The 27,966-nt window shown below is 25.3% G+C and overlaps 2 protein-coding genes across 2 annotated transcripts; both read right to left on the reverse strand.

The window, feature by feature from the left end:
* Nucleotides 1-201: 201 nt before the first annotated feature.
* LOC114122993 (uncharacterized) lies at nucleotides 202-27,928 on the reverse strand. Its single transcript, XM_027985821.2, has 10 exons — nucleotides 27,592-27,928; nucleotides 27,407-27,530; nucleotides 27,172-27,327; nucleotides 5,905-6,269; nucleotides 5,502-5,633; nucleotides 4,675-4,900; nucleotides 4,370-4,600; nucleotides 3,230-3,503; nucleotides 1,637-1,784; nucleotides 202-1,555 (listed from the first exon to the last, which is right to left on the reverse strand). The coding sequence occupies exons 1-10, from the start codon at nucleotides 27,666-27,668 to the stop codon at nucleotides 1,489-1,491; spliced, it is 1,800 nt and encodes a 599-aa protein (XP_027841622.2). The 5' UTR covers nucleotides 27,669-27,928; the 3' UTR covers nucleotides 202-1,488.
* On the reverse strand, nucleotides 10,990-19,260 carry LOC126551283 (metacaspase-2-like). Its single transcript, XM_050204199.1, has 15 exons — nucleotides 19,030-19,260; nucleotides 17,133-17,226; nucleotides 15,333-15,500; nucleotides 14,813-14,947; nucleotides 14,540-14,596; nucleotides 14,348-14,470; nucleotides 14,114-14,197; nucleotides 13,969-14,034; nucleotides 13,803-13,898; nucleotides 13,632-13,739; nucleotides 13,466-13,558; nucleotides 13,341-13,400; nucleotides 12,114-12,358; nucleotides 11,892-12,054; nucleotides 10,990-11,224 (listed from the first exon to the last, which is right to left on the reverse strand). The coding sequence occupies exons 2-15, from the start codon at nucleotides 17,203-17,205 to the stop codon at nucleotides 11,091-11,093; spliced, it is 1,605 nt and encodes a 534-aa protein (XP_050060156.1). The 5' UTR covers nucleotides 17,206-17,226; nucleotides 19,030-19,260; the 3' UTR covers nucleotides 10,990-11,090.
* Nucleotides 27,929-27,966: the final 38 nt, after the last annotated feature.

The following is a 27,966-nucleotide window of genomic DNA, read 5'->3' on the forward strand; positions in this document are numbered from 1 at the left end:
GTCAATTTTGAGTATACTCAACATTTTGTCATAAACAATCTGTTTGTAAAATGTGGTTAAGAGTGAAAAACAGAAAACTTCTCAATAAGGGCTAAATAATATACAAATATTATTTAAAAAAAAACACACTGCAATCTGGAAAAAAGCTTGTTCCGTCTACAAGAATGCAAAAGAAAGAGTACATACATCCAAAACAAAGTATCGGTGGTACAATGTAATTAACATAAAAAAACCAACTTACACTCAGATACAGCTGATTTTTCAAATATTAACTACAATATATTAGATATATCACTAATTTTAATTTTATATCAGCTGTATTAGTCGACTTCTCTCGAGTATTTTAAACCATAACCATAAATACATCGCCTTATACATATATAAATATATAATTTAGATTTTAATTTATTTTTCATATACATATAATATAAAATGTGTAAAATATATTTGATAGGTACATATATATATTAATATTATACATATTTAATACATTTAATAGTTTATATTTAATTTATAAAATTTTAAGCTTCACATTCAATAAACCACGTGTACGGTAGGTATACCGTTATATGCATAATACAGTTATAATATACAATTTTATAGTTACTGAAACAGACCACTAAGTAAATGACAGTAATGACTCTATGATGGTGGTCAGTGACGTCAACCGGTCGGCCAGCCGCCAACGCACTACCAACGCGCGGCCGACATTTCCTCAAACCCCCACCACGCGGCTGTAACGAGAATGGTTAAAACAAAGCAAAATTATGGAATAGACGGCCACCGCGCCGCTATTATTTTAAATTATTCATTATATTTTTACTAATAAAAGTTTCCACGTATTTAATCTCAACTTCTCTTAAGATTTCATTATAAACATAATTTTACAAAAGTTTAATCTGCATACAATTTCTTATAATGTGTTAATTACCTAATTAAAATAAATTAAAATAAAATAAATGGTTAAGCTATTTATATTATAATTTAACTTTTTAAGCTATTAAAGTATACAATATTAATTTATACATAATTAATAATTTAATTTATTTAATTTTCGATATATTTTGTTTTTAATAAAAATGTTTATTTCAAGTCAAAAAACTTGAAAATCTAGTACAATATTTTTAATAAATTAATTATTTTAAATACCTATCAACAATTTATTATTAGGTATTTATTAATTTAATTATAATTAAATTATTTCATCACAATTATTATTAGGTATAATATTCTGTATTTTACTTAGGCAATTAACTACTTAAGTACTACATAGGTAGTGTTTAATATTAAATATTAGTCATTAATAGTTTTAAATATTTATCAACTTTTATTACTAAATAATAAATAAACATTTAAACAAAATATGCAACACTAGCAATAGCAAATATTAACAATATGTCAATATGACATGTAAGTACACGTAACATATAGATATGATTAAATCTAAACATAAAGAAGAAAAAAAAATAAGAATTTATCAATTGGCCTTTACTCTTCTTCACCTTCTGAAAAGCTTTGTATACCTCGATCATTCCGGATGAAACTGCGTCGTATTCTGTAAACAAAAATAAATATAATAATTATTAACAATCCAAAAAAATTTTAAATATTTATAATTCGTATTAATAATACAAACATGTAATCTTGTTTCATTGAGTTATACGAGTCTTTCAAAGCTCTCCTCAAACTTGGGTTGACAAATTGAAGTACATTATTATAGACATTTTCAGCGTCTAATCCATTACAGTATGTGAACTCGAACTGAATGAAATCAGTAAACACTTCTAAAAAAATAAAATTCAAGTAAAATGATTTAATATCAATCGGCTTGATGCCTCGATACAATACAAATGTACAATATTATCATTAAATATTATTCTATTATCTTGGCCGTGACACTACAGGTGGATTTAGGATTATTAGTTCTTGTAATTGTATACACGGGTTATAATTAGTGCTCGTCCATTTTTTTTTTGACATATTGCATATTTTTGTTATTCTAAATTCCTGTCGTGATATTCTGATTTAATTTTTCTGTGACTGGTAGGTATTGAAACACTTTATTATTATTATCTGCCAATATGCACAATATAGATAACTGTATTATTCATTTATTTATTTATTTATTTCTATTCCTTACATTGTACAGTAAGAAACTGAAAACTATTTGACATCCAAAGTGAACAAATTATTTACAGTCAAATTGAACTAACAGGTCTAATAATCGACGGTAAAAGACATAATACCTACTTTTCAGGAAAGATATTAATTCAGATAATAAAAATATTAAAAGTAGTCAGAGAAGAATATTTAGCATGGTACATTTCCTAATATTTTGCTAAAAATAGTTTGAGTTATAATTTAAGTATAGCCGATTATAGTTCATGTGTTATCTTATCTTTTTTTAAAAAAATGCACCTCAAATGCTCAAATGCTGTTAAATATACCGCACTTTGACACTTAATAACATCCTAATTTACATTTGTAAAATAATACAATATACTAACACGGGAAAATTTTTTTCAGTAAAATTGACCTACCTATTACAAAAAAAATTTGGCCGGGGAGAAAGAGACCAATTATATCTGTAGAAAAATTATAACGGATTTACGGATACATTACATATTATGTCGTCACGAATGACCTCATATTATACCGTTTTGTCCAATTATCGTTCTACCTTATGGATCTTCATCATAGTAACAATCCCGTCAAACAATACTGAAACTATTTAGCTAATAATAATTAATAGTCTATTTTGTTTTTCTTTATATTAACTATTAAGTAAATTATATATACTTTTGAACTGCAGAAATTATATCTATTGCATTTTGTAAAAACATTATAGGATATGTAAATCACGATAAAGGCTCAGTAGTAAATTAGAATAATTACATTTGAAATAGCAAAAATTAAGTACTTATACAAAAATCTGGGACTTAGAAAAACGATTGACGATTGTATAATGTTTATGCTTTTAAAGATAATTAATGAAAGTAGAAAAGTACTCATCCCATTAGTCGAAAATTGGAGGCACTAGTCATGAAACTAATTATACTTTTCTAAGCTTTCTTATACAAATGAATAATAATAGAAGGTACAAGGTTCATAATAGCTTCGAGAGGTAGTTGAAATAACGGAAAAGTAGGTACATCTACTCAATATTATTATTAGCTCGAATGACTGCAGTGAATATTATTGATATTATAGAAATAATAAATATACTCACTAATTTCATTTTCTTGTTGGCCAAACCTCGAGCACACTATGTTGTATAAATTTTTTATAGTAACGACGTTGACCGGTGTCACCAATTTCTCGTAACCTATCATGATCATGTACAACTTCTTGCAATCTGGTTGTATGCTTGTCAAATTGGAGAACAGCTCTCGAGTGGAGGCCATATCATTGTATAAGACGTACCATTGAAGGTACTCGGCTCTGTATACCATATTTATATTTTCATAAGGGCTGTTAGCCCCGGATTCGTAAAATTCTTCGAGCTGTGGACAACGAACGTTACAACTTACAGAAAACCGTTAAAATATACAAAGCAAAAACAGTTGAAAGAACATTAGGAAGTTTGAATAGTTTATTGTTGAGCCACTTCACAGTTACTCATATACTTGGACCTAACAGAAGATCTTTCATTATTTTGAAAATATTAAGCACTATTATACACCATTGTTTCTTGTGATACTTTTGAATAACATTAATAGCTTATACTAATATTTTTAAGATAGGTATTAGAACTTAAAAAAGTAGTATTATTATATTTAACATTTTTTTTATATTTTCAATAAATTAGATACATATTGTACAAAATGCTCTATTTATTTGATTGTGTAATTTCTACCCCTATACTTTTAATTATAGGTAGGTAGTCTTTGATTTTATATTTATATTAATATTGCATATTTTAATACTATCTTATTATTATTATATAGATATTATACATATTGAATACTGATATTTAAATATCTGTAAGCTACTGTTGAGTTGTATTATTATTTATTAACATATTAAATAATATATTAATATTTTGTAATTTTGAGATAAAATAGCCTTTTGGTTAATAACTAAACCCTCTATTGCTCTATTTATGTTGTGCTTGAAAAGTTGTAAATTGTATGTTGTCAGTTGTCACAATGATGTTCTGTTTAAATTGATGTACAAATTATTTATATTTGTTAAAAAAAATAAGTTTGGGCGATAAGACTTCAGGAAAATAATGTGATACTGAAAAGTTGATAAGCATTTCTAATCATCGGTACAACTTTAATATGTATGCGTACTAAATAAAACACTACTAGTCGAAGAATAGTTAAATATGTTCATATACAAAACACCAATAATTATTATAACATACCAGTTTGAGGTTGTTATTCTGCAAATAGCTATCCATAACATCCCACAAGAGTAACGAATCGTTTTTTAGAGCCTGAACACCGTCCTCAAATATCTTTTTTATGAATCTATAATTAGGTTCATTAAACGTAATTTGAAGTTCTAAGACTGTGGTCCATGGATCAACGTTACTCTTGTTATGTTCAATAGCCAGCCTCAAAATGTTTAGACGTCTAGCCTGTGTATGTTCAGCCTTTGTAACACAACAAAACATATAAAAATTATAATTTAAAATTAACGATTTATTATTATAATGACGAAGCTTACCCAATAAACGTAATACTCTGGTTTATGTAGACCTCCAAGCTCAAAGTGGCCCATTTGGAATGCTCGTTCCATAGCATCTTGCACTGCATATCTGATTTGATAATTCTTGATAGAATTAGTCAACCATTGTTTTATTAAATATTCGGTAAAATTTTCAATTAAATTACGTTTTTTTTCCTTATCAAATAGTGTTTCTAAACCTTTTTCGTACACTTTTATACAACACCTATGCAATAAAATCATTATCATGCATCTTTATAATAAAGTAATAAATACAAAGCGATTCAATAAATTGTAATAAACTAATAAATAATAATCATATGCAGTGGCGTAACAAATGAATTTGAGTCCCCAGCAAAAATAAAAAATGGGCCCCTAAAATATTGTCATACCAAATATAACCCTATAACCAAAGACCCCAAATTACGTTGCTCCCCCGTAACGCGGGGTCTGCGGGCCCTCAGTTAAGCCACTGATCATATGTTATATATTATCATTTATCTATTTAAAAGAGTGGGTACAAACGTTTTTGAAAATATTTATCTACGTAGTTCAAAGCCATTAAAAAACAATATTTTGAATATATAAGTACCTATTATATTTTCACTAGATATTTGTTTACACAGTTTTCACGATAATTATATTGACTGATTGATTAAATTATTACAAAAAATTTATATTTTCATAAACGTTAGTACTTTTTTAAAATAGACAGGTAGGTAGGTATTTTAAATGTACACTTTTAAACAAATATATCACCCAGCAGTTATAACTTATAAGTTCAAAGCAAATGTCATGTAATAATTAATAATATTGTTGGAAATAACCTAGCTCTGCATTCGCCGTTAGTGGTGTATTCAAACAAATTCTGATCGTGATAATATGTAAGTCCTTCTGAAGCTAATTCAGCAACTTTTTTCCACATCAGATCATTTTCTTTGTATAGTTCAACAAAATCGCTTTAATATTATAAAATAACAAAACACCATTAATATTATATCTATGGTTAGAAAAAAATCTTATCTACAAATTAGAATACATTGTATATATATAATAGGCAGGGGCGTGCCTAGAAATTTTACGGGGGGGGGGGGTGTCAAATTTTTACTAACACGTACCTATTTTAAGTGTATAAGTTTTTATATAATATATATTGTATAATTTTTATTTTTCGAGGGGGGAATTTAAATACCCCCCCTCCTAGGCACGCCCCTGATAATAGGTACTCACGAGATAATAGCGGAATGAAGACTCCTCATAGTTTTAAATTGTAGAGACTTTTCAAGTAAAGTAATGTGTAATACAATATCACCTTGGAAATAATTGATTGTTTCTTTGTACTTTTGTATAGCTACTTGGCATGGATATTCCCCCTTTCTATCTTCCAAATATTGTATTTCTACCCAAAGTTGTTCTATACGCAGATTTTTGTCATTTTTGTGTTTTAGAATTCCTTCGTTAAAAAAATTTCTTGCAGCCTCAATATCGTGATGTTCAAATTGGTATGTCGCTGCAGTTATATACAAATTAGAATCACAATTTTTTTTTGACATAAGTACAACCAATGGATGTATTTCGTTGGTTATAAACCTTTTCTGAAATAAGTAAATGTTTGACGTTAAATAAATGCAAATTTTTTGTAGAATTATAATATTATTAATTCATCGTTCATTTATTTGTACCGTTGATTTTTGTGATTTAAAATAATACAACTTTTTTTTTAAAATACATAATATTTTTTATAAAACGATACATATATTAATTATACAAAACAAATTCAATTTTTTAAAATTATTACCATTTATTATTTTACTATCATGTTATTGTTCTTCTTAAGTTTTAAGTGACAACTTCTAATTTATAACAGAATACTTTTTTTAAAAATAATAAACAAATATTTTTTTCTTTTATATAAGTACCTATTAAATTATATTTTTAAATGAGCAGTTCAGACCAATTTGAGCAGTACAAATCTACTTATGTAACTTAATCAGTCTTTATTTATCTTTTTAGGTAGTATCTACTTTATTTTTTACATTAATTAATAAGTACATCAGTACACATTTGCTAAATTTCAAATTCCCAACTTTAATATTTTTCTTTTTAATGTATCGATATCAGTTATCTATTTTTTAAGCTATTTCTTATGAAACTAAGTTTATTATACCTATATTGTTTCAAAACTTATTAATATTATAATTTTTAAATAAATTAATTGTGTGAAACGTAAAACTTATTCGAAAAATAGGGAATTATCAATTTTTTAAATATTTATGATTAATATTTTTAAATTTGTAATTATTTCTTATTTCTATTTTATTTTATATTTCTCAACTGAGATTTTAATTTCCATTTTTTAATGACAAGGGGCAGTGTGGTGCAGTGGTCACTCAAGTTGGTTACGACACGCGCAGTCACCAGTTCGAACCCGGCTCAGTGCAAAAAATATTCTGCAGGGATTTTCTGTAGTCTCTCTTCCCTGTCGTCGTTTTGGTTGCCTACACTTCCTCCCACCGGACCCACTCCACTGGGAGTGAAGTCCATACACACATGATAATTTTCTTCTTAGAGAATAGAGAAGGGGGTACAAGTGCTACACACTGCACTCTACCCCTCTTAATAGCAAAAAGACTTCATTAAAGCCCTGATGATCATTTCAATAAAAACATTTTGAAGAAAAAAATTTTTGATGACATAAAGAACAATGTTAAATTACTTAAAAAATATTAAAATATCTTAACCATTTATATATAATATAAATTAGGTACCTTAAATACTAGTTTTTATTTTTTGATTCAGCTGTAAGTCTATTGTACAACTCATTAATGTGATAAATTTAAATTTAATTAAACCTACATTATATTTTGGTAGTGACATAAAATATATTACGAATCATTAACATTATTTATTCCATTTAGGTATTCATCATAAATAGTATTATACTACTCATTAGGTAGTTATTTTGTAATAGTTTTAGTTTTATTTATAGTTTATACTTTTATAGTTTTACACAGTAACATTAATTATTTATGACTTATTTTCTATATATCTATTATCTGTGTAGTTGAAACTGTAAATTGTAATCACTTAATCTGTAGTCTGTATCAAAGATATGATTTAAATTCATAGGAGTTGGTGTTAGGTACATTATTAAATAACCAAAGTTAATAAAGTTCTACTTAATATTATTTTTTGGTTATTACCATGACTTAAGATACTGTTAGTTGGTGCATAGAACCACAGTGTCCTATGGGTTATCCAAGGTGTATTGATACATCATATATAAATTATCAATACACCTTGGGTTTGTGGCCACAGATTTCTATATATATTATATAGTATAGAAGTCTGTGTTTGTGGCACGATTTAAGATTATATTATGTTTATCTTAACTTTTGGTTTGTGGTTATTATTGATTATAGTTTATAAGTGATAGGTAACTCAATATTTATTGATTAGAGACTTGATGTAATAGGTAGTAATAGTTAATTATTAAATTTAAATATTAATAATAATATTATAGTAGCGCCCTTACAACTGCTTTCAAATAAAAGTCTACAATTATTAAATTATCAATTGGTCATACTTTTTGCATTTTACATTAAATTATTTGAACATTTTACATACATAGGTAAATATCCACTTTACAATATTATTAATTAATATATAGGTATAACAATAATTCTAATGAATCGTCAATTGTATTAATATTGCACATGTAAAATAAAAGTAAGGTACCTATTTAATAAAATTAATTTAAAAAAATAAAATCAGCCATAACAGTGTTAAAAATCTATCATTTAAATTAATTCAAAACCATCTATATAATAATATTATTATTTTATAAAATATACTGATATTGAAGTACCTAAATAACATATTTGAGGTTGTGAATCTTATAATAATAGACCCTAATAATCAGGGTTGCAATTTGCATACTTCTTATTAGATGCTTAAGAAATAGCAGAGTAAGTTAAAAATGTGTTTCCTGATGTAGAAAATTCAAATTCAATTTTATTTTAAAAATATTCATATTTTGCAATATTTGCATATTTTGTGATTTTTTAGATTATTGTGCTATATTTGGATGTTTTGAGATATTTTGATTATTTACTTATTTTTTAATCGAAATTGGTGAAATTTTATTTTAATAAATGTGTTTTCAGATTACATATTAATGGTAAAACTATGTATTATCTCAAATAAAAACAAACGTTTTAGAAAAAAACAGAAGCTTGTCTAAATTAAAACATATTTCAAAAATCCTGGATTGTGAGGAAAATACAAATATTGCTGAACTACTTAGTGAACTTACATATTGTAACATCAATAAAGTATCAATAATATTGGACAATTTTTTGGTTTATACTTTATACATACGGTATAACTTAGATTTATAAAGTTAACAAAATCATATATTGGTAAATTTTAAAATTTAAACACATTTGTAGATTTAAATTTTAAATGATAGTAATTTTTATATTTTACAGGTGTTTAAATTATAAAATAAAATCTGTAGTAATGTTTTCAAAAAAATCATGATTATATGAAAATTAATTTATAATTATTTTTGAAGACTATTCAAACTTGAAAATAGCAATTGATTGATTTGAAATGGATTTATCAATTTATAAATGGTATTTATGTATAGTTTAAATAATAACATATACTAAAAGATAATATTAGGTACTTCAAAGAACTATATCCTATTCAGTTAGTGATATAGTAACAAGTAAAATAATTTTTTAATATAATATTATTGTTAAATGTGAATTTAATATTTCTTTTAAATTATTTCGGTTACCTGCTATCTACTTTTGATATTTTAGCTGCACTATTTATGAGAACAGAACTTAGAAAATTAAGAGAAGATAATGAAAAACTAAAAAGACCAATAATTTTTACAATGTATTGATTTCATACATTTTTTTGCTATAGCTTATTGTATAGGATTTGAAAACTGTAGGATTTATTTACATTTTTTTAATATTTCTGATTAATTGCAGATCATATCATATGTTAGTCTTAAAATTTAATTTAATTAATGTTAATTAATAATTATCATTAATTTTTATGTTTTATTTTTAATAGTAAAACAGGCTCGTTTTAATTTGAATGAAGGAGAAAAAGGAATTTAATTCTACACATACATTGAATGTATTAAATAATATGAACAATTAACAGAACACATATTCAATTTAATTTAACAACAAATCTCTGAAAATGTTTAAATTATTACTAGTAAGTACTTATTAATAAACATTTTATTTGATATTTTTATAGTCTACTATCTGTCTTCTGATTAATAAGAATGAATTTATAAGTAAGTTGAATTTACATTTATTTGTTCTAAAGTTATTTTTCTAAATTTGGTCCAACAACAATTGTAGAGATCTTATACAATATTTTGATACTAAATATTTAATTATATTAAACTATGACTACATCATTTTATAAAATATTTAATTAATTAAAAAAAAATCTTTTACGATTATTATTGGAGAAAGGACTTTCGTGCACTAAAATATCTTCAAACATACATTTAAAAATATGCACTGGTGCATCAAAAAATTAAAAATAGATATGCAGTTATATTCAACATTTTTGTAAAATTAAAATGCCATATGCATTAAATTATTTTCCATGTAAACGTCATTAAGAAAAATTTTTGTTATGGTTGGTATATTACCCACATAACATGTCAACATTGAATAAAAGTTTAATAAAGATACCTTTTTTAATATTGAACATTATTTAATGTTGATTTTAGATGAAATTAGAAGCATATAAGTCTTTACTGAATGCTCTATAAATGTGAAATGAAATCGAATCGTATATTCAAGAAGTGTTAAAACATAAATGCTGATTTAGCGTTAAAAATATAATGTTTATTAAATCTTTAATTAAACAATAATTAATATTTTTAATTATTGCATAAATCTTAATCTACACAAATCAAACCTTTATATAATCTTAAACAAACCCAATATATACTTTGGTACATTTAATAGGATGATGTGAAATAATATAGGATATATATATATTATAGTACCCTCTAGAAATTGGTTTTACTTTAAATTTTAGAATATTCCCCAAATCCTTACATTTTTTTTCTTCATAAATATTGGTCTTATTCATTTCATAACAAAAAAAAAAAAAAGATTTGCAATATCTAATAAATTACCTGCAGTTTGAGTTACATCAAATTTGATATATTCCCAGACATCTTAAAACTAAGAGACGAGTGTGTATAAATAACAAATAAATAAACTCATTGGTATCTTCAAGTTTTTTTTTATTATTATTAGGTATGTAATTTGTATATTGTGTACTTTATGTTTTAATTATTAACTTTCAATTAAGCAATGAAAAAAAAAATACATTTTTGCGAACATTTCAAAAAATATAATAAAAAATTAATCCACAGTTGTAGTATTGGATATTTTTTTTTTAATATTGAATGGAGCCTGAATAAGAGCATTTTTAATATACTTTTCTGCGTCATCAATGGCGTTATCGTACTTGAACTTGTTCAATAGCTTTATAGAACCTAAGAACAAAATAGAATAAACAAGATATTATTTAATATTTTTTTTAATAATAATATATAAAAATAATAAGTATTGATTCATTTTTAATTAGGTATTTTCATTTATTTTATTTAAGGTCTTAAATACTAAAATATGTAATTATTTGAGCAACTAAAGCAACTACAGCAGGTACTAGCCTATAATGATACTAGACAATTTTCAATGGGCCACTTCAAAAAAAAAATCATTTTCAATAAGTTTATACAAAATAATTTTCTTATCAATATTTGTAATTACTTGTAAGAGAAGAAATAATTTGAAAAAATGTACACTAAAAGCAATGGTCAATATAAAGTAAAAAGGCTGAAGGTTATTATAAAGTAAGTCTAAAAATATAATATAAAATAAAATGTTGTGAACGTTTATTATAAATTCATTCACTTAATGTACTACAGGAAAATTATTATCTGATTACACATGAGGTTTAAAATAAAAATTGAATATTGGACTGGTGAAACTGTATATATGTATTCAAAGACATTATACTAAATAATTATACTAGATACATATTTAATGACTTTATGATGTAGAAATCATATCAAAATATTCAAGTTTAGTTCAGAAATTTAAAAGCTCAAATTAAATTATTTAAATATAATCAATAAATACAATTATAGTGTAACTTACCAAATATTAGTTTTGAAATTACTAGGCTAGAAAAACATTTTTTTTTATTCCCTCGGCCATTAAATGAATATAATTTTAAAAGTTCATCAGAGAACAAAAGCTGCATTACTCTTTTTATATATATTTGTACTGTTTTTCCACCAAGTCCAATAAGTTTATTTGTCTATAACAAAAATATATTTAAAACACGACTATAAGAAGAATTGTATAAAAAAAACTCACCAATGATTTATGATATTTTTTATCTGACACCAATTGCTCCTCAATATCATTAAGAGTACTTATGTCTTCAATTGGGAAAAGACAATTTAGGTTGGTGTAGTCTATAATATCATCATCATTTATATTTGTATTTTCTGAACTTCTTGAAGTTTTTTCAATCAACAAATCCATTTTTTCATCCAAATTTCTGATACTGTGTTTTAAAATAATTAAACTATGTAAAACCATGTCTTTAAACCGATCATCTGAAATAATCACAATATTAATGATATTAATCATGGATTAAGTACAATTTATAACTAATGCATTATAAATACATTATTTATTGATTATGAACAGTGATTTGATTAAAATAAAATATTAAAAAAGTAAAAGATGAATTAATTATATTATGTTCCTATATTAAAGGTAGTTAATAAAAGATCTAAACAAACAATAAAAGTTTAATGAAAATAATATGTAATGTAATAGGTTAGCAAGTATAAATATGATAAAATAACATGCATTTTTATTTACCCTTTCTTGACTACATTTTATGTATTTATTATGAGGATATCTCAAAAGTATTTAGTTTCCCAGTTAAGAATTAATTATTTTAATTGTATAATATACAATGGTTATATAACCATAAATAATAATGTATAACTATTATCTTTTGATCCAGATATCAATAAAAACCCCATGGCTGTTAAAAACTGAGTTATATATATATTTATTATTTTTTGTACGCATAGTTATTTTCTTGTATATTATGCAGGTATAACAGTTTTATTACAAATGTATAAGAAGTTTTATTTTTAAACTTTTACTTTTTGATTTGTAAAATGATAATTATGAATTTCTAAAATCTTTATTTATCCAGTATTTACAGAATCTACGGTGGAAGTGTGAAACCTCAATAAGTTAACTTGACAATTACTTGAAAAAAAATTGTTACATAGAAATACTGTTACGAAGAATGATAATAAATTGCTACCTATATGGCTATATAGTATAATAGTGTTATGTTAACTAGAGATTCTATTGTATGTAAGGTTTAACAAATTATTTGATTAATTAAATTCATATATAACTTTCTGTATATTTATTAAAATATATATCATAGCTTAAAGCTTAAACATTTGAAATGCTCTCAAATAATAATGTGTCTTAGTTTTAAGACATAAAAACAAAATTGAAATAACAAGTATAATAAAAATATTTAAAAAACAATTAAATCATAATTACCTTTTTTTAAAATTGTGGAATTTGAATTAGTTGAAGACTTTCTATCTGCATTTTTTTTCACTGTTAATAGAATACTGATAAATATTAAAATCAAGATTATATATTTATAAATAATATTAACTAACCAGATGCTTTTGAAGTGTCATTAAAATTTGGAGTAATAGAATTTGAACCATTATGTACATCAGTATGCAAACTTATTTTTTCCAAACTTTTAACTGTTAAAACAAAATATGTTTATCTAGTTATTAAAATAACTACTAATTATTATTTATACTACAATTAACTAACCAGATAATATGTTTGTTGTAGAGTCATTAATTAAATCAGGAGACTTGGAATTTGGATGAAGATGTTCATAAAAATCAGAAAATAAACTTCTTTTTCCTGAACCTTTTACTGTTAACAAAATATAGAGCTGTTAAAATAGTTATTGATTAATTGTTAACACAATTTACTAACCAGATGATACTTTTGGAGAGTTATTATTGACGCCAGCAGAGTTAAAATTCAAATAATTATTTTTATCAGTATCAGAAAATAAACATCTTTTTACTCCTTAAAAATTGAATTTAAATATTATATGATGAAATAGTAAAAATACATTAATGATATACAATATACATACTATTTGATGGAGAGGATCTTGGCAAATTTATATCAGATAAACTTTGGTTATATGGAGATTTTTTTTCTATAATGAAACAAAATAGGTATTTAAATTATTTCTAAATAAAAAACATCACAACTAATTCATAAAAAACTAAAATTACCAGAAAATAATGTTGTTTCATCTGCTGAGAGTTTCAAATCAGAAATTGTTTTTGTATTGCCCATGTGAATAGTTTCTTCTTTTTCTAAATAAAAATTAGACAAAGGAATCTTTACTGATTTAAGAAATAACAGTTTTAAAAATCTAACTAATTAGTCCTAAGGTACCTAGGTATAGTCAAAAATAAATATTTTATCAAGTAGGTACCTAGGTGTATTTCATATTAAATTTTCACCTGTTATATCAGTAATAGAGGTCTTTAATGGAGACCATCCATTAGGTCGACGTTCAATTCCAACAGTTTGACTTATTGTTTTGTTTTGGATTTGGTTTTTCTTTTTATGTTGGGGTTCCGAGTCTAACAAATAAATTTGTATTTATCATAATTATTCATACAAATATTTATAAAAACAAATAAATCATTTACCTGAATGATAACATGGAATGGCATTTTTGTTCATGTGTGTATCAGATTTTTCACCGTCTAAACAAAATAGATATTTGATAAACTATCATAAAGAAATAAATTAATATCAATAATAAAAAAAAAATGAAATACATAAATAAAACATTGTATTATAAAGATATCAGTATATAAACTAATTCAATAAAATTTTTAAAATATTTATATCTGAAAAATTATACTGTAATCTATATGTTATATAAATATGAGTATAAATATTATATCATTAAAACATACCAGATTCCGAGCTTGAATAAGTTTTATATTTTCTTATGATGGTTCTTTTCTTTTTTAATTTATCATCTTCCATTGAAGAAAGGTCAGATTTGCATTTAGCAATATTACATTTTTTTTGGGCTTTTTGAAAATTGTCTAAAAATATTTAAAATCAAAAATATATAGGTAATACATCACACAAAAGTACCTAGGTATATAATATATTATATAGTTTATCTCTGGTTGTGAATAAGCCCTCCTAAATATCTACCAAAATATTAAATATACAATGTAGGTACCTATCATTTATTTTTACTGTACTGCACTCAGATCATATACACAATACTATAAATACAAATTTTAATTACCCAATGAAAAGGTTATTTTATTATATAATTTGAAATATACCGATAGAGATGATATTATAATATACATCTAAAAACTTAAAATACCTAGGTATATTCATATATTATGTAGGTATAGGTAGAACTAACTATTTTATTATAGGTACAAAATATAAATATTTTAGAATAATGCTTACCGATATTACTAGCCAAACATCGTGCTTCATAATAAGAAAAATCGTGCTTATTTGGACGTGTTTTTAAAATAACAGCTTTTTTTATATCTTTGATATTGGATGTTTTCGGCCAAGCACAACTTCCCTCTTTCCGATACCATAACTCAGGAACGACTTCAACAGTATCGTCTGCGGTAAAATGTACCACACACCACACCATTTTATAATTATAGATGTAACTGATGTAAGGTACAACAGCGGGTAGATACTAAAAAAAAAGTACCTAGTACCAAATACTATAGATTCTATAGTTATTTGCTAGTACATATAAATGACGCACAACGTAAACGTAGACAAGAGACAGCAGACTAGTGCAATGAGACACTCAGACAGTGAGTACAGAAAAAACGGTTGTGGTCGTTGACGAAGTGAATATCAAGAACTATTATAAATACGAAAATACTTATTATGTTATCGGCTTATCGCTATTTAACAATAAGTCGCTACAATCTTCCGTCCATCTCGGGGAAAACCGACAAATTTTAAGCGGGTCGCCAGATATTATATACTATAGTCTATAGGTATATTATATTGTGATTATATAATAGATATATAAATATGTCCGATCATAATAATAGTAATAATACCACTGAATACCCGTCACGCGATAGCGATCGTTGACGACCAAATTTAAAAAAGATTCCCTTTTCGGCCAAAACAAACATTTATTTTATAATATATGTAAAAAAATAAAATAATTGCTGGTACTTATATAACATTTTACAAGTTGCATAAAATGTTGTAAAATGATATACAGAAAGTTTTTAAAATATATAAGAATATTAATATAATAACATTATTTTTATGTTAATATTTAACAATATGTATAGTATAATAAATTATGCACAATATTAATTTAGAGATGATGTGAGATAATTTTAAATCAGATTAGCTAATGAATTTCTAAGATGTTTTACTATATCGTACTATTTGTATTTGGACTAGTTGTAGAGCAAAATATTTTAAAAATAGTGGCCCGTGATCTAAATATTTTTCAATTTTCAATAGCTATTAGCTAATCTGAATCACGGGGACGTTTCGACTCCGTCAAAAAAACAGTCCACGGATGTTTGTCCCCGGCAATTATTAAGACAGTGCGTTTCGTCTCGGAAAATAATATGTCTGGTTAGTTTTAAGGAAAAGAATTTACAATTATATTGTACACGGCTTAAATACAATGAGACATAAGTGATGGCGATAATAATATTTTATACTTTTAAAAAAAAGTTAATCAGTTGACCTACTAATAAAAGTATAGCTACCTAACTTAACTTAGTATTATAGTAGGTATTTAATTTTAATTTGTTCATTTTTACGAAATTTTGTGTTAATTTAATATAATGTTGTATGTTGTTTATGTATTTGTATATTTTGTAGAAGATATTGTCATTTAAATATTAAATTGTTCATTAAAAAATAATGTATTTGCATGAATTATTAAAATATGACGGGGAACTGTCCGAGACGAAACGTTCCATCTTTTTTTTTTTTTGCCGGTGTTGAAATGGCGGGGGCGTATCGTCCATTTTCCAGCTATTATACCTATAAGCTATTTAAAAACAACACGATAATAATATAATATGATTGTAGCGACAGTATCAGTGTATCAATGCTCATTGTTTTGCCAATTGTGTAGAGCACGACATCCATACTTATAACTTCTAAAATTCTAAATTCTAAATACCTATTAACTTCATTAAGTATTCACCTAAGTTATATTTGTCATTTATAATTTATATTAAAAAAAAATGAGTAACTCACAAATACGAAGTTCATCTACGAAACGAAGGCGTATTCTTGATGAACTAGCAGAGATTAGTGCCGTTAATTCCATACAACATGATGAATCCGAAAACTTAGAACCACCACATGAAATTCAAAATATTAATGATATCTCAGTTCCAGAATCAGATACATTACATGAAGGTACTATGATATTTTAATAAAAAATTGATAATACTCAATTGCATGCCATGTCTAAAGGCGTGTTCACGGAGCTGACATATTTTTGAAATTTTTAAAAACAAGTTTAAATGAATAAATGTATTATAATATTATGTTGCTAATATTGCTATATTATATATTATAATCAGCAGGGTTGGGATTTTATAGCATTAAATTTGCATATTTCTTATAAGATGCTTAAAAAATAGCAGAGTAAGCTAAAAATGTGTTTGATGATACAGAGAACTCAAATTAAAAATTTTATTTTGCTTTTTTTGCATATTTTGTGATTTTTCAATTTTTAGTGCTTTTTGGACTTTTTTGCTTTTTACCTTTAATTGACTTTGTAATGATACATTTTAGTAACTCCCGTATGGTCCCATCTTCACGTTCACATTAAATTGGAAATTTAAAAAACAAAAAAAAACATAATCAGAATTGTTTTTTTTCTTTCTAACTTAGATAATATAATATATTACCTACATATCTGTTATATAATTATTAATTATATTGTAGATACCGTATATGAACAAATTTAGTTTTATTTACATTATTACAGTTATAAATTTATAAGTATTAATAGTGTATGTATAACCGATGTATTTTAAGAAATTTAAGTCAAGTAAAATTTAATAAAATTTATAAATTATATAGTATCTAACTTATAAAATTCATTATTTTTTATTTATTTTGTTTCATGTAAAATTAAAGAAGTATTGAGTGCTTCTACATCACAATATAATAGTAATATTAAAATTACTTATTCAGATTATGAGCTTGATGTAAATAGTACAACTACGACCAATTCAGAATGTTCAGATGAAGACATTTTTACTAATGATATAGATAATTCACCTCATACTAAATTGGCGCAGTGGGCAATAGAACATAACATTACACAAACTGCGACTTCTGCTTTATTAAAAATTATACATTCTTGTTACGATCATACAATTCCTACTGATGGTCGAACATTACTAAAAACTAATATTTCAAATTCAACTGCTATTTCATTAAAAGATATATCACCAGGTAAATACTATCATTTCGGTATAACTAACGGGATTAAAAATCATTACGTAGATGACGATCAAAGTGAGTTAAAATTAGTTATAGGCATAGACGGGTTACCTTTAACGAAGAGCTCTAAAAGTACATTTTGGCCGATATTATGTTATATTAGACCACATCATAATGTTGTATTTCCTATTGGGATTTATTGGGGAAATGAAAAGCCGGGTGATAGTAACGATTTTTTAAATGATTTTTATGATGAAATTGTAGAATTGATAAATACCGGAATTGAGATAAAAAAACAATCGGGAGTATTAATTAAAAAAAAAGTTACACTTGATGTATTCTGCTGTGACGTGCCGGCCAAATCGTTTATTTTGAAAACAAAGGGGCACAGTGGATTTTTTTCATGTTCCCGATGTTTTACAGAAGGTGAATTTTTAAATAGACGTGTGTGTTTTCCAGAAATGAATTGTCGTAATAGGACACACAATAGTTTTATAAACAAAGAACAAGAAGAATATCACATGGGTACTACTTTGTCTATACTCACTAATATTCCCGGTATAAACATTGTAAACGATTTTTCCCTCGATTATATGCACTTGGTGTGTTTAGGTGTTGTTAAAAAAATGATCAATTTATGGCTTAAAGGACCATTAAATAATAGGTTAAATAGCGCCAAAAGTAAAATACTCACTGATTACTTAGTGTCACTTAAAGATTGCGTAACTAGTGACTTTCAACGAAAACCACGAGGTATTGATTATGTTTGTAGGTGGAAGGCAACCGAGTTCCGAACTTTTTTGCTATATTTGGGTCCTGTAGTACTAAAAAATATAATTAATGAAAAATGTTATTTACATTTTTTGTGTTTACATGCTAGTATGTCCATCCTTCTTAGACCTAACTGCAAATCTCGTCTTATAGATTTCAGTAAACAGCTTTTGGATTTTTTCGTTAAAGATTTTGCAACTATTTATGGAAACGAATGGATCTCTCATAACGTTCACGCATTACAACATATTAGTGATGACTATATTCGTTTCGGCCCTTTAGATAATTGTAGCGCATTCCCTTTCGAGAACCATATGAAAGTTCTCAAAAAATATGTAAGGAAAAGCCACCAACCGTTACAACAAGCAGTTAAACGGTACAATGAATCCACAACTTATAGATTAAAACCTGATGTCACTAATTCTAATAATTCGTTCATATTAAAAAATAATCATACCAATGGACCAATAAATAAAGAACTCATCCCATGCTCATGTATTCAATACAAAACAATGATTTTTAATAATTTTGAAATTAAAATAAATCATGAAAGTGATTCATTTGTACAGACAATTGACGGTGATATTGTTAAAATAATAAATATATGTAAAACAAAGAACGAAGTATTTATCTTGGGGTATAGTTTTCTAAATAGATTACCTTTTTATAAAAAACCTATAGACAGTATAAAACTAGGTATCTCATTAGTTGATGATTTGACAAGTGTCTTAAATAAATGGCCAATTGAAAATATTAAAAATAAATGTATGGTTTTAAATTTAAATAATAAAACTATAGCATTTTCACTAATTCACACAATAAAATTGTAAGGCATTATTAATATTATTCTTTTAAATTTACTTGGTAGTATTTTAGGTAGTACCAGCTATTGGCTATTTAATATTTATATCTATTTGTAATTTATTAATTATTACATTATGTAGGTATTATTAAATATGATTACTTACTCATCTTATATCATAAATTCATAACCAAACAACTGGAATTTGTTCTTACTGTAAATGCATTGTATATTTTTCAATTTTAACTGTATAATATTAAATAGCGTATTTTAATTTTTATAATGTATGACTATATTGACTATGTATTATTATAATATTATATTATACCAACCTTATTATGTACCATAATATGCAATTTGTATTTTGTATTAGGTATACCTCTTTTAAATTAATTAAAACAGTTTTTGATAATAATTAATATTGTACCCTATGGATATATTTCTATACCTATACGTAAATAATAACATAAAATAAATAATTGAATTAACTTACCTTTTCAGATATCGGCATATCACCATTATGTATGTGATTACTGATTATTATACTAGATCAATAATATAATAAAAATACATTTAACTTAACGTAACAAATACGTATCCAGCCATCTGTTATAAATCATTGTACCTAGACATATTTTGTAAATTTTAATACTATCGGTAACGTCGACGTTTCACCATCTTTTGGAGAAAATAAAACATAACAGTTTTCGATAAATAACCGTAAACAAAATTAAAATATGTTACACGCCGTTAGAATCACAAGAGCATCATCAGTCTTCGAGTCTATAACGAAACCCAATAACTTCAGGTATCTATATAAAATAAGCTTTAATCAAAGTATGCTTCAAATCAAGCAAGTTATTACAGCCGTATTAATGTATATATTATAATTTATAATACATTTATAAAACATAATTATTAATTGTCCTTGTCTGGCAACTATATATTATATAATATAACATAGACTGTTATATATTATAATACCTACATATCGAAGGGGGGAAATGCCAATAACAATATAATTTAAATAATTTATAAATGTAATGAATAATTTTAGGCTATATATTATATATTTTATGTTACAGATATATTTATCTAATATACATGCAGTGGAGGCTTGTCTGGGGAGACTTTAAAATCAAGTTTTCCATATATTCAAAAAATCTATAGTAATATTGTTTTAAATAATTAGAATGAGAAATATTTAACAATAATGATAATATTATATTATGTATCTGAATGACTGAATTGAAATATTGTGTTTTTCATAAGATTATAGCAAGCTAGATAATTTATAAATAGGTCATTCGACGGGTTTTTGAAGTTTTTATAAAGATAACGACGCCGCGGCCGCGGCCGCGGGCCGGCTGTTTCAGTCATAACATTATTACATATAATGTCACTTCGCGTTTATGGATGGTATTGACAATTGAAACTGAGTTAAATATGGATTAAGTAAATTTACTTTATTATAATATTATGGTGGGTTCAATAATTGACGATTGCATGACGTCGGCTGTCGCACCGGGCATCATTATTATCATCACTATTTATATAGGTATTATTATATATTTATATAGTCACGCATTGTACGCCGCACTTTTCAGTGTTACTCTGCGTCCTTTATTATTAGTAAAATTTTATTTTTATAATATGTTTAAATTTTTAGTCTGCTCAGCATATTTAACCACGGGCCACCATCCAACTGTTATATAATAATACATACATTTTGTATGTGTATTCTTACATATCTATAATTATTATATTATAATATAATTTTTAAACATTAATATAATATGTTTAGTAAATATTTAGGTTTTAATACTATTTTTTTAACTATTAACTAATGTATTATAAATATTAAGAGCATAATATTGATGGAATACTTACAAAACGATATTTTATTTATATTAATATACTAACTGAATTTAAATATTAAAATTTTAGCTATACAATAGTCTTAAATAAATGTTGTACAATAAACGTTAATGTTTCAATCATAAATTAAGGTTAATTTAATATTAAAATATGTAACTGTTTTAAATATAGATAAAATAATGTAAAACCAAGTTAAATTAAACGTTTACTTTTGAGTATTAATAATTTAATTCAAAACCAATATTTAAATAAGTTTAAACACTAATAATTGTTATGTGGGTATTATAATTTATTTATTTATTTATTTATTTATTTATGTCTGCACAAGTAGTTTAACAAAATACTTTTTATAAATAAATAAATATGGTATAAGTATTTATACTTAATATACAGCAGAAAAAATATGTAATGAAATTTAATTTAAGTTAAGGTAATTATTATCTAAGTTAAGCCGTAAAACTATAAATGAAAGTCATAATTTAGCAGAATTTACATAAGAAATTAAATCAATTTAAGATAGTAATTAATGAGAAAGAAAGGACACAAGAGAGATTTATTTCTAAATGAATATGACAGAACACAGAAATGAATCTTACTGAGTAGGTTTTTTTTTAACGCATCCAATTATACACCGTTTTGCTTTAAATAATGTATTAAGTCCATGACAATTAATATTTAAATCTTAATTGTGTTTTTGAATTTAATGCTTTTATTCGAAAAATTACTAATTTCAATCTATTGTGTTTTATAAAGCTAACTTAGAAATCTATAACTAGCTTACATAAAAAAATTATTTAAAAAGCAAATTATCACAAGTTATTGAAAGGAAGTCACATAATCCCGGATTAAGACCTTCAGGGGCCCAGGGGCCAATACACGGTTGATTAAAATAAAATAATCAATTAAAACAATTCTTTAAAATTATAAAAGTATACAATAAAATAAATTTAAAATTATTCTTATTTTTTTTTTTCACTTACATGAGTTTCTAATTTTTATGAAATGGTCAGAGGGCCGTTTGGAATACTCTTGCGGGGTTGGGTACGCCTGTTCTATATAATGCTTTGTATTAAAAGATCTATGTACCCACTGCAATAATTAGGTTATCATCTGGTATCATCGCTTTATTAATTTAGCGCGTGGGGTTTTAAGTGGCCTCATTATGTAAGTAAGCGAATGACGCCACCCTAAATGGCCACACAAAGAAATCGATTTCTACCCTGTAACGAAGGTCGAAGGTCGCCCGTCAAAATATAAAAGAGTAGAGTGGAGGGTCAATTCAATTAAAAATAATCAATGTATAAATGAAATTATAGTTTCACAAACTATAAAATGTTTATTGTTAATATAAAAATGCATATATCCGTATACGGAAGTTAATGTTTGGAAAAATATTAAGTTAAGGAGATCAGGGTAGTTTTACATATCTATATGTATAACATACTCGCAACATGTAAATTTAAATATTTTTTCATTCTAGCGCAATATTCAAGCATAATAACTTGTTACAATAGAATAGATTAACTTACTGTAAATTTGTAATGCATATAAATTAGTTAGGTTATAACTGTGGAGTGTGGATTTTTAGGTTTACACGTATTATTTAGGTATATATTTGTCTACATAGATAAAAGCGTTTGTCGTCTAATTAATGCCGTCTATAATCAATGAAAACAACCAGCCAATATAATAAGCAAATAAAAAACGTTCACCGAGTTGGCCACTCTTTTTATCTTGGCTCTCTAGGTCCAGTCTTTTAGGAATGCATAAAGGACAGACAGACAGACAGGAATTCATTTATATAAATATATATTATTGAATATGTGTAACATGCCTACATTGTACATACATTTATTGCACTTAGAGCCTAGAGGAGATGCTTACAATAAATACATTTTTCTTGAGGGGGTATATGTAAAATGTAAAATGTAAGAACATTAATTCATCTCTCCTGAAAACATGACCAAATTACACCACTGCTTATGCAGTTATGCTTATAAATTCTTGATGCAATAAAAAATTTTGGCAAAAATATTACTATTACAATTTACAATTAGTAATCATTAATCACCAATGCAATTAGTAGTCTAACGAAATTTCATAAAATAAATATATCATACGATGTATTAATTATCATATATTATAATATAATAATGCTTGTATATATGTATGCATTGGTAATTTTAAATATTCTATCATCAATTTTCGCAGTTAAGTACCTAAACTATTTACATTAAAATAATCTTATAAAAATGTGCCCTTTACAAATAAATTATGTTTATATTTAAATTGTCATATTTTAATTAAATAGTCTTATTAAATATTAAATAATAAGTAGCATAAGAAATATTATCACTGAATTTGTATACTTATAACAAAGGTACAAAGTATCAAGATACAAATATACTTCACATTAATATAATATACACACAAAAACAATATTTAATTGTACTAATAACTATAAAAATTTTATCAATAAATGTATAAAATTCTAGATACAATTAGAGTATTAGACCTCCGATGAATAGTATACAATGCCCCTTAAACACAGCATCGGCCAGAGAGTTTTTAATATCCATTCGCGTATACGGTATACATTGGTCGCTGGCTCACTCAGACCTATAATATTTGGTACGCCATATTTGGCCTATACGCTCAAATCGTCTCAACGTCAGTGTTAATAACTTTTATTAAACAAAAATGTTTTTATTTTTTACGAATATATAATTTCCATATTTATATATTTTTAAACTCAATAGGCAGTACACTGCCGAACAAGTAAAGAATTTGGAATTTCACGACAATCAAGAAGTTACATTATTAAATCATTTGTCCCAACTAGTGAATTAATAATCAGCTAGGTACATATATTATTAGCAAGGTTTGCGTTATAGAGAATCTGGCATGTTATAGAAATTTACGAACCCCTTGGTAATAATTATTGGGTTAAAGTATAACAATGGATTTGGTCACAACACAACATGTAACCGTTTAATTGTACGTATCTAGTAAATAGAAATTCGTTCTCTTCATTTATATCTTCATGGTAATAATTATTATAGGTACTTATTATAGTTTACAGCAAAATCACGAAAATTTGCAGGTAATTTTGTAGTTGAAAAATCATAAAACATTAATTTTTCCATAAATTTTCCTTCAAGTAGCTATAGAGAAAACTCGAATCATCATTACAGAAAAAATTTTAAGTGTATTTGAATTTTAAATTTTTAAAAAATCATGTATAACGATGACGATTTATCCTAAAACGATTTTCAATATTTGTTATTATTCTAAAAATATAAGTCATATAGATACTTAAAAATTTCACCAGTTATTAAGATTGGCATTTTACATAAATTCATTTTCAAAATATTTCGCTTATTTTAAGGCTATTTATACTTTATAGAAATTTGAAATATTTGTTTTTATTTATTTTATTTTTATATAAATACCGAAATCTTGGCCGAGTAAAAATACTTGAAAATTTAATACAAAATTCCTTATAACTTAGTTTTATAGTGATTCAAAAATTAAAATAATACATAGGCACAATTTTTTTTTTATTGACATTTTAAGTTTAATATTGACAAAAATTCGTAAAAATCATGAATATTATTTGCAAATTATTTTGTAGGTATAATTCATAAAAATTGTTGTACTTGAAATGTATGCTAAATACGGATAATTTCGTATGTCCAATGCCATGATGTTTTAGGAGACAGATAAAGATCTTTGAGGTAATACGTTTTTAAGGTGTGCTTTTTAGTAGAACTTTCAAATGTTTTTTGTAACGGTAACACTATTTTCTAATCACACTCATGACTACCATTTTCTTTATTATTTATACAATCTCAGAACTTTTTACTTTCATTATCTCTGTGCATGGAGACTTATCAATCAATTTGGTTAATATCTTAAAAACTTATATTTATATTACACACTACACAGGTTATAGATTAGTTTTTTATATTAAAGTTTTTTAAAATATTTGTTATTTATAGTTTCCGGTCGAAAAAGTGAGAAAAAGTGGTGCGGATACGCCATAAGATTTTAGTCTATTACTACGCTCATCTAAAATTTAAACACTTATAATTTATAAACCAATTACCCGAATTCCGATTTTTATGTATATTATTAAATTGGTACTGTGAAAAATAACTGCTTAAAAATATGAAACTAAAAATGTTCATTTAAAAAACTTAAAAAATTATAATCAGAAATATAACTTTAAAAAAATATAGTATTATTTCAAATGGAAATTATGTAAAAAAATATTTTCAAAAATGTTAATACATTTTGAAATTATGAGCGATGTTTGTTAAAAGTATCATCCAATATGCAATACTAATATACTACTTCTAAGTGAAGTGATCGACTGGCATAATATTATAGTATTATAGTATCTAAACTTTTTAAGTTAAAAATCTACCTTTTTTAAGAGGTCAACTTTATTTTTTTAGTTATGAGCAATTTAATTCTTTTTAAAATGAAATCAAACGTACCGCATATTTGCCGTCTAAATAAGGTCTTTTAAACTTTAACAAACTGAAACTAATTAACACGAAATAAAATTCTGCTATTAATACGTCTACTAAGTAAAAAATGATCAATTTTTACCCCCATTAACCTTATGCATAAATCAATTGATGATTTTAAGAATCTTGAGGTAATTAAGCTTAGCAGAAGATAAAAATAATATAATTTACTCAGAAATTATGGAAGATATAAAAACAAAAAGTTTTAGGTAACTATTACACTGTAGTAGAATAATAAAATTAAAATTAAGCTGTTGTAAATACGTTGTTTTATTTGGTGTTATACGTGTTTTATTTTCAAAATGCTAATTTTAGACAATTTTTCATTTAAAATAAATAATTTTTAGGGTTCTAGTCTAATAATGTATTTAGTTAATGGTGTAATAAAATAGCTTTAAAATTAAAAAAAAATTCAATAAATAGTCAAGTTTTGAAGATATTATAAAAAACGAACGGTAGCTCATTTGGACTTCCTTTAAATAAAGTTAAATTGCCCATAACTAACAAAATAAAAATAATATTCCATTTTTTAAGAGGTTCCTTTAAACTTAAGTTATACTATCATATACCGCTACTTGGTACCCTCTTCCGGAAGTGTGGGTTTAGTAAAACTTAATTATGTTTTAATAAATATTGAAAAACAGGATTACTAATAAACTTTCATTTTTAAACACTATAATAACTATTAATAAAGTGTTGAATTTGTGCAGATCAGTTTTATTACACGCTATTATATTTGGAGGTGGACATATAATATACATTTTTAGCCTCTAAACTACTCAGACGGTGTACTCAGACAGCGTACGTATTATTTTATTAATAATAATCTTAAGTATCGTGATTTACTTACATGATTTGTTTGGAATTCCATGTATTCGATCAATAACTCTTTTTTGAATGAACAATTTTGAAACATGGTATAGTATAAGTAATCGATTTGGTTGGATATACAAATAAGAATAATGGAATGTTGAGGATTGTATATCGCTAATGGTCCATATTTTTTCTACAGAAAAAAAATATCGATTAAAATAAATATTATCATCTTACGATACCTTTTTGGTAATTTTTGTTCTAACACGTACGAGTTCTTGTTTGCAAAGGCGCATCACGTTCAATTCAAATTCTATTGATTTCAGATATTTTTTTTTTGTTATTTCTTCGGTAGCTGTTTGTTGGATGAACGATTTTCTATCTTTAAGGAGATTTCTAAAAAAAAAAAGTATAACTTGATCGTGCACTGAACGAAGAATGAAAATTGTGTACTCACGCGATCATGTGGTCATTCATGAGATTATGAGTCCTTAAAAATGTAATGTCTGGGCGTAGGTCTCGAGTTATAGGCATTTTTAACGGTGTTAATGTATGTAAAATATATTGTTTCTGTTTTTATTTAAAATCACGATATGACAGCCAAAACAGAAGGTATGCTGTATTTTATTATTGTTTTGTTTTTGAATAAAATGTAAGTATGACGGAACTTGTTGATACTAGATAGTACGTATGTATATTGTATACAATACTATGTACGTGTGTGATGTGGAGACGAATGATCTAAAATGCCAGGATACACCGTTGGGTGTAATCCTTCGATGCTGATAGTAGGTCGAAGCTACCGCCAGCAGCGCTGATTCGTCTTAGCCAT

The sequence above is a fragment of the Aphis gossypii genome, chromosome 3 (assembly GCF_020184175.1).
Source record: "Aphis gossypii isolate Hap1 chromosome 3, ASM2018417v2, whole genome shotgun sequence".
Classification (NCBI taxonomy): Eukaryota; Metazoa; Arthropoda; class Insecta; order Hemiptera; family Aphididae; genus Aphis; species Aphis gossypii.

Coding starts and splice junctions, on each gene's coding strand:
- LOC126551283 (XM_050204199.1), bottom strand. CDS start 17,205: ATGGAATTAACGGCACTAATCTCTGCTAGTTCATCAAGAATACGCCTT. Junction 12,359..13,340: donor TTCCACAATTTTAAAAAAAG/GTAATTATGATT, acceptor TGATTATTTCAG/ATGATCGGTTTAAAGACATG. Junction 12,055..12,113: donor AAAAATATCATAAATCATTG/GTGAGTTTTTTT, acceptor TTTTTGTTATAG/ACAAATAAACTTATTGGACT.
- LOC114122993 (XM_027985821.2), bottom strand. CDS start 27,668: ATGCCTATAACTCGAGACCTACGCCCAGACATTACATTTTTAAGGACT. Junction 5,634..5,904: donor CTTCATTCCGCTATTATCTC/GTGAGTACCTAT, acceptor ATAATATTAAAG/CGATTTTGTTGAACTATACA. Junction 4,601..4,674: donor CAGAGTATTACGTTTATTGG/GTAAGCTTCGTC, acceptor TGTGTTACAAAG/GCTGAACATACACAGGCTAG.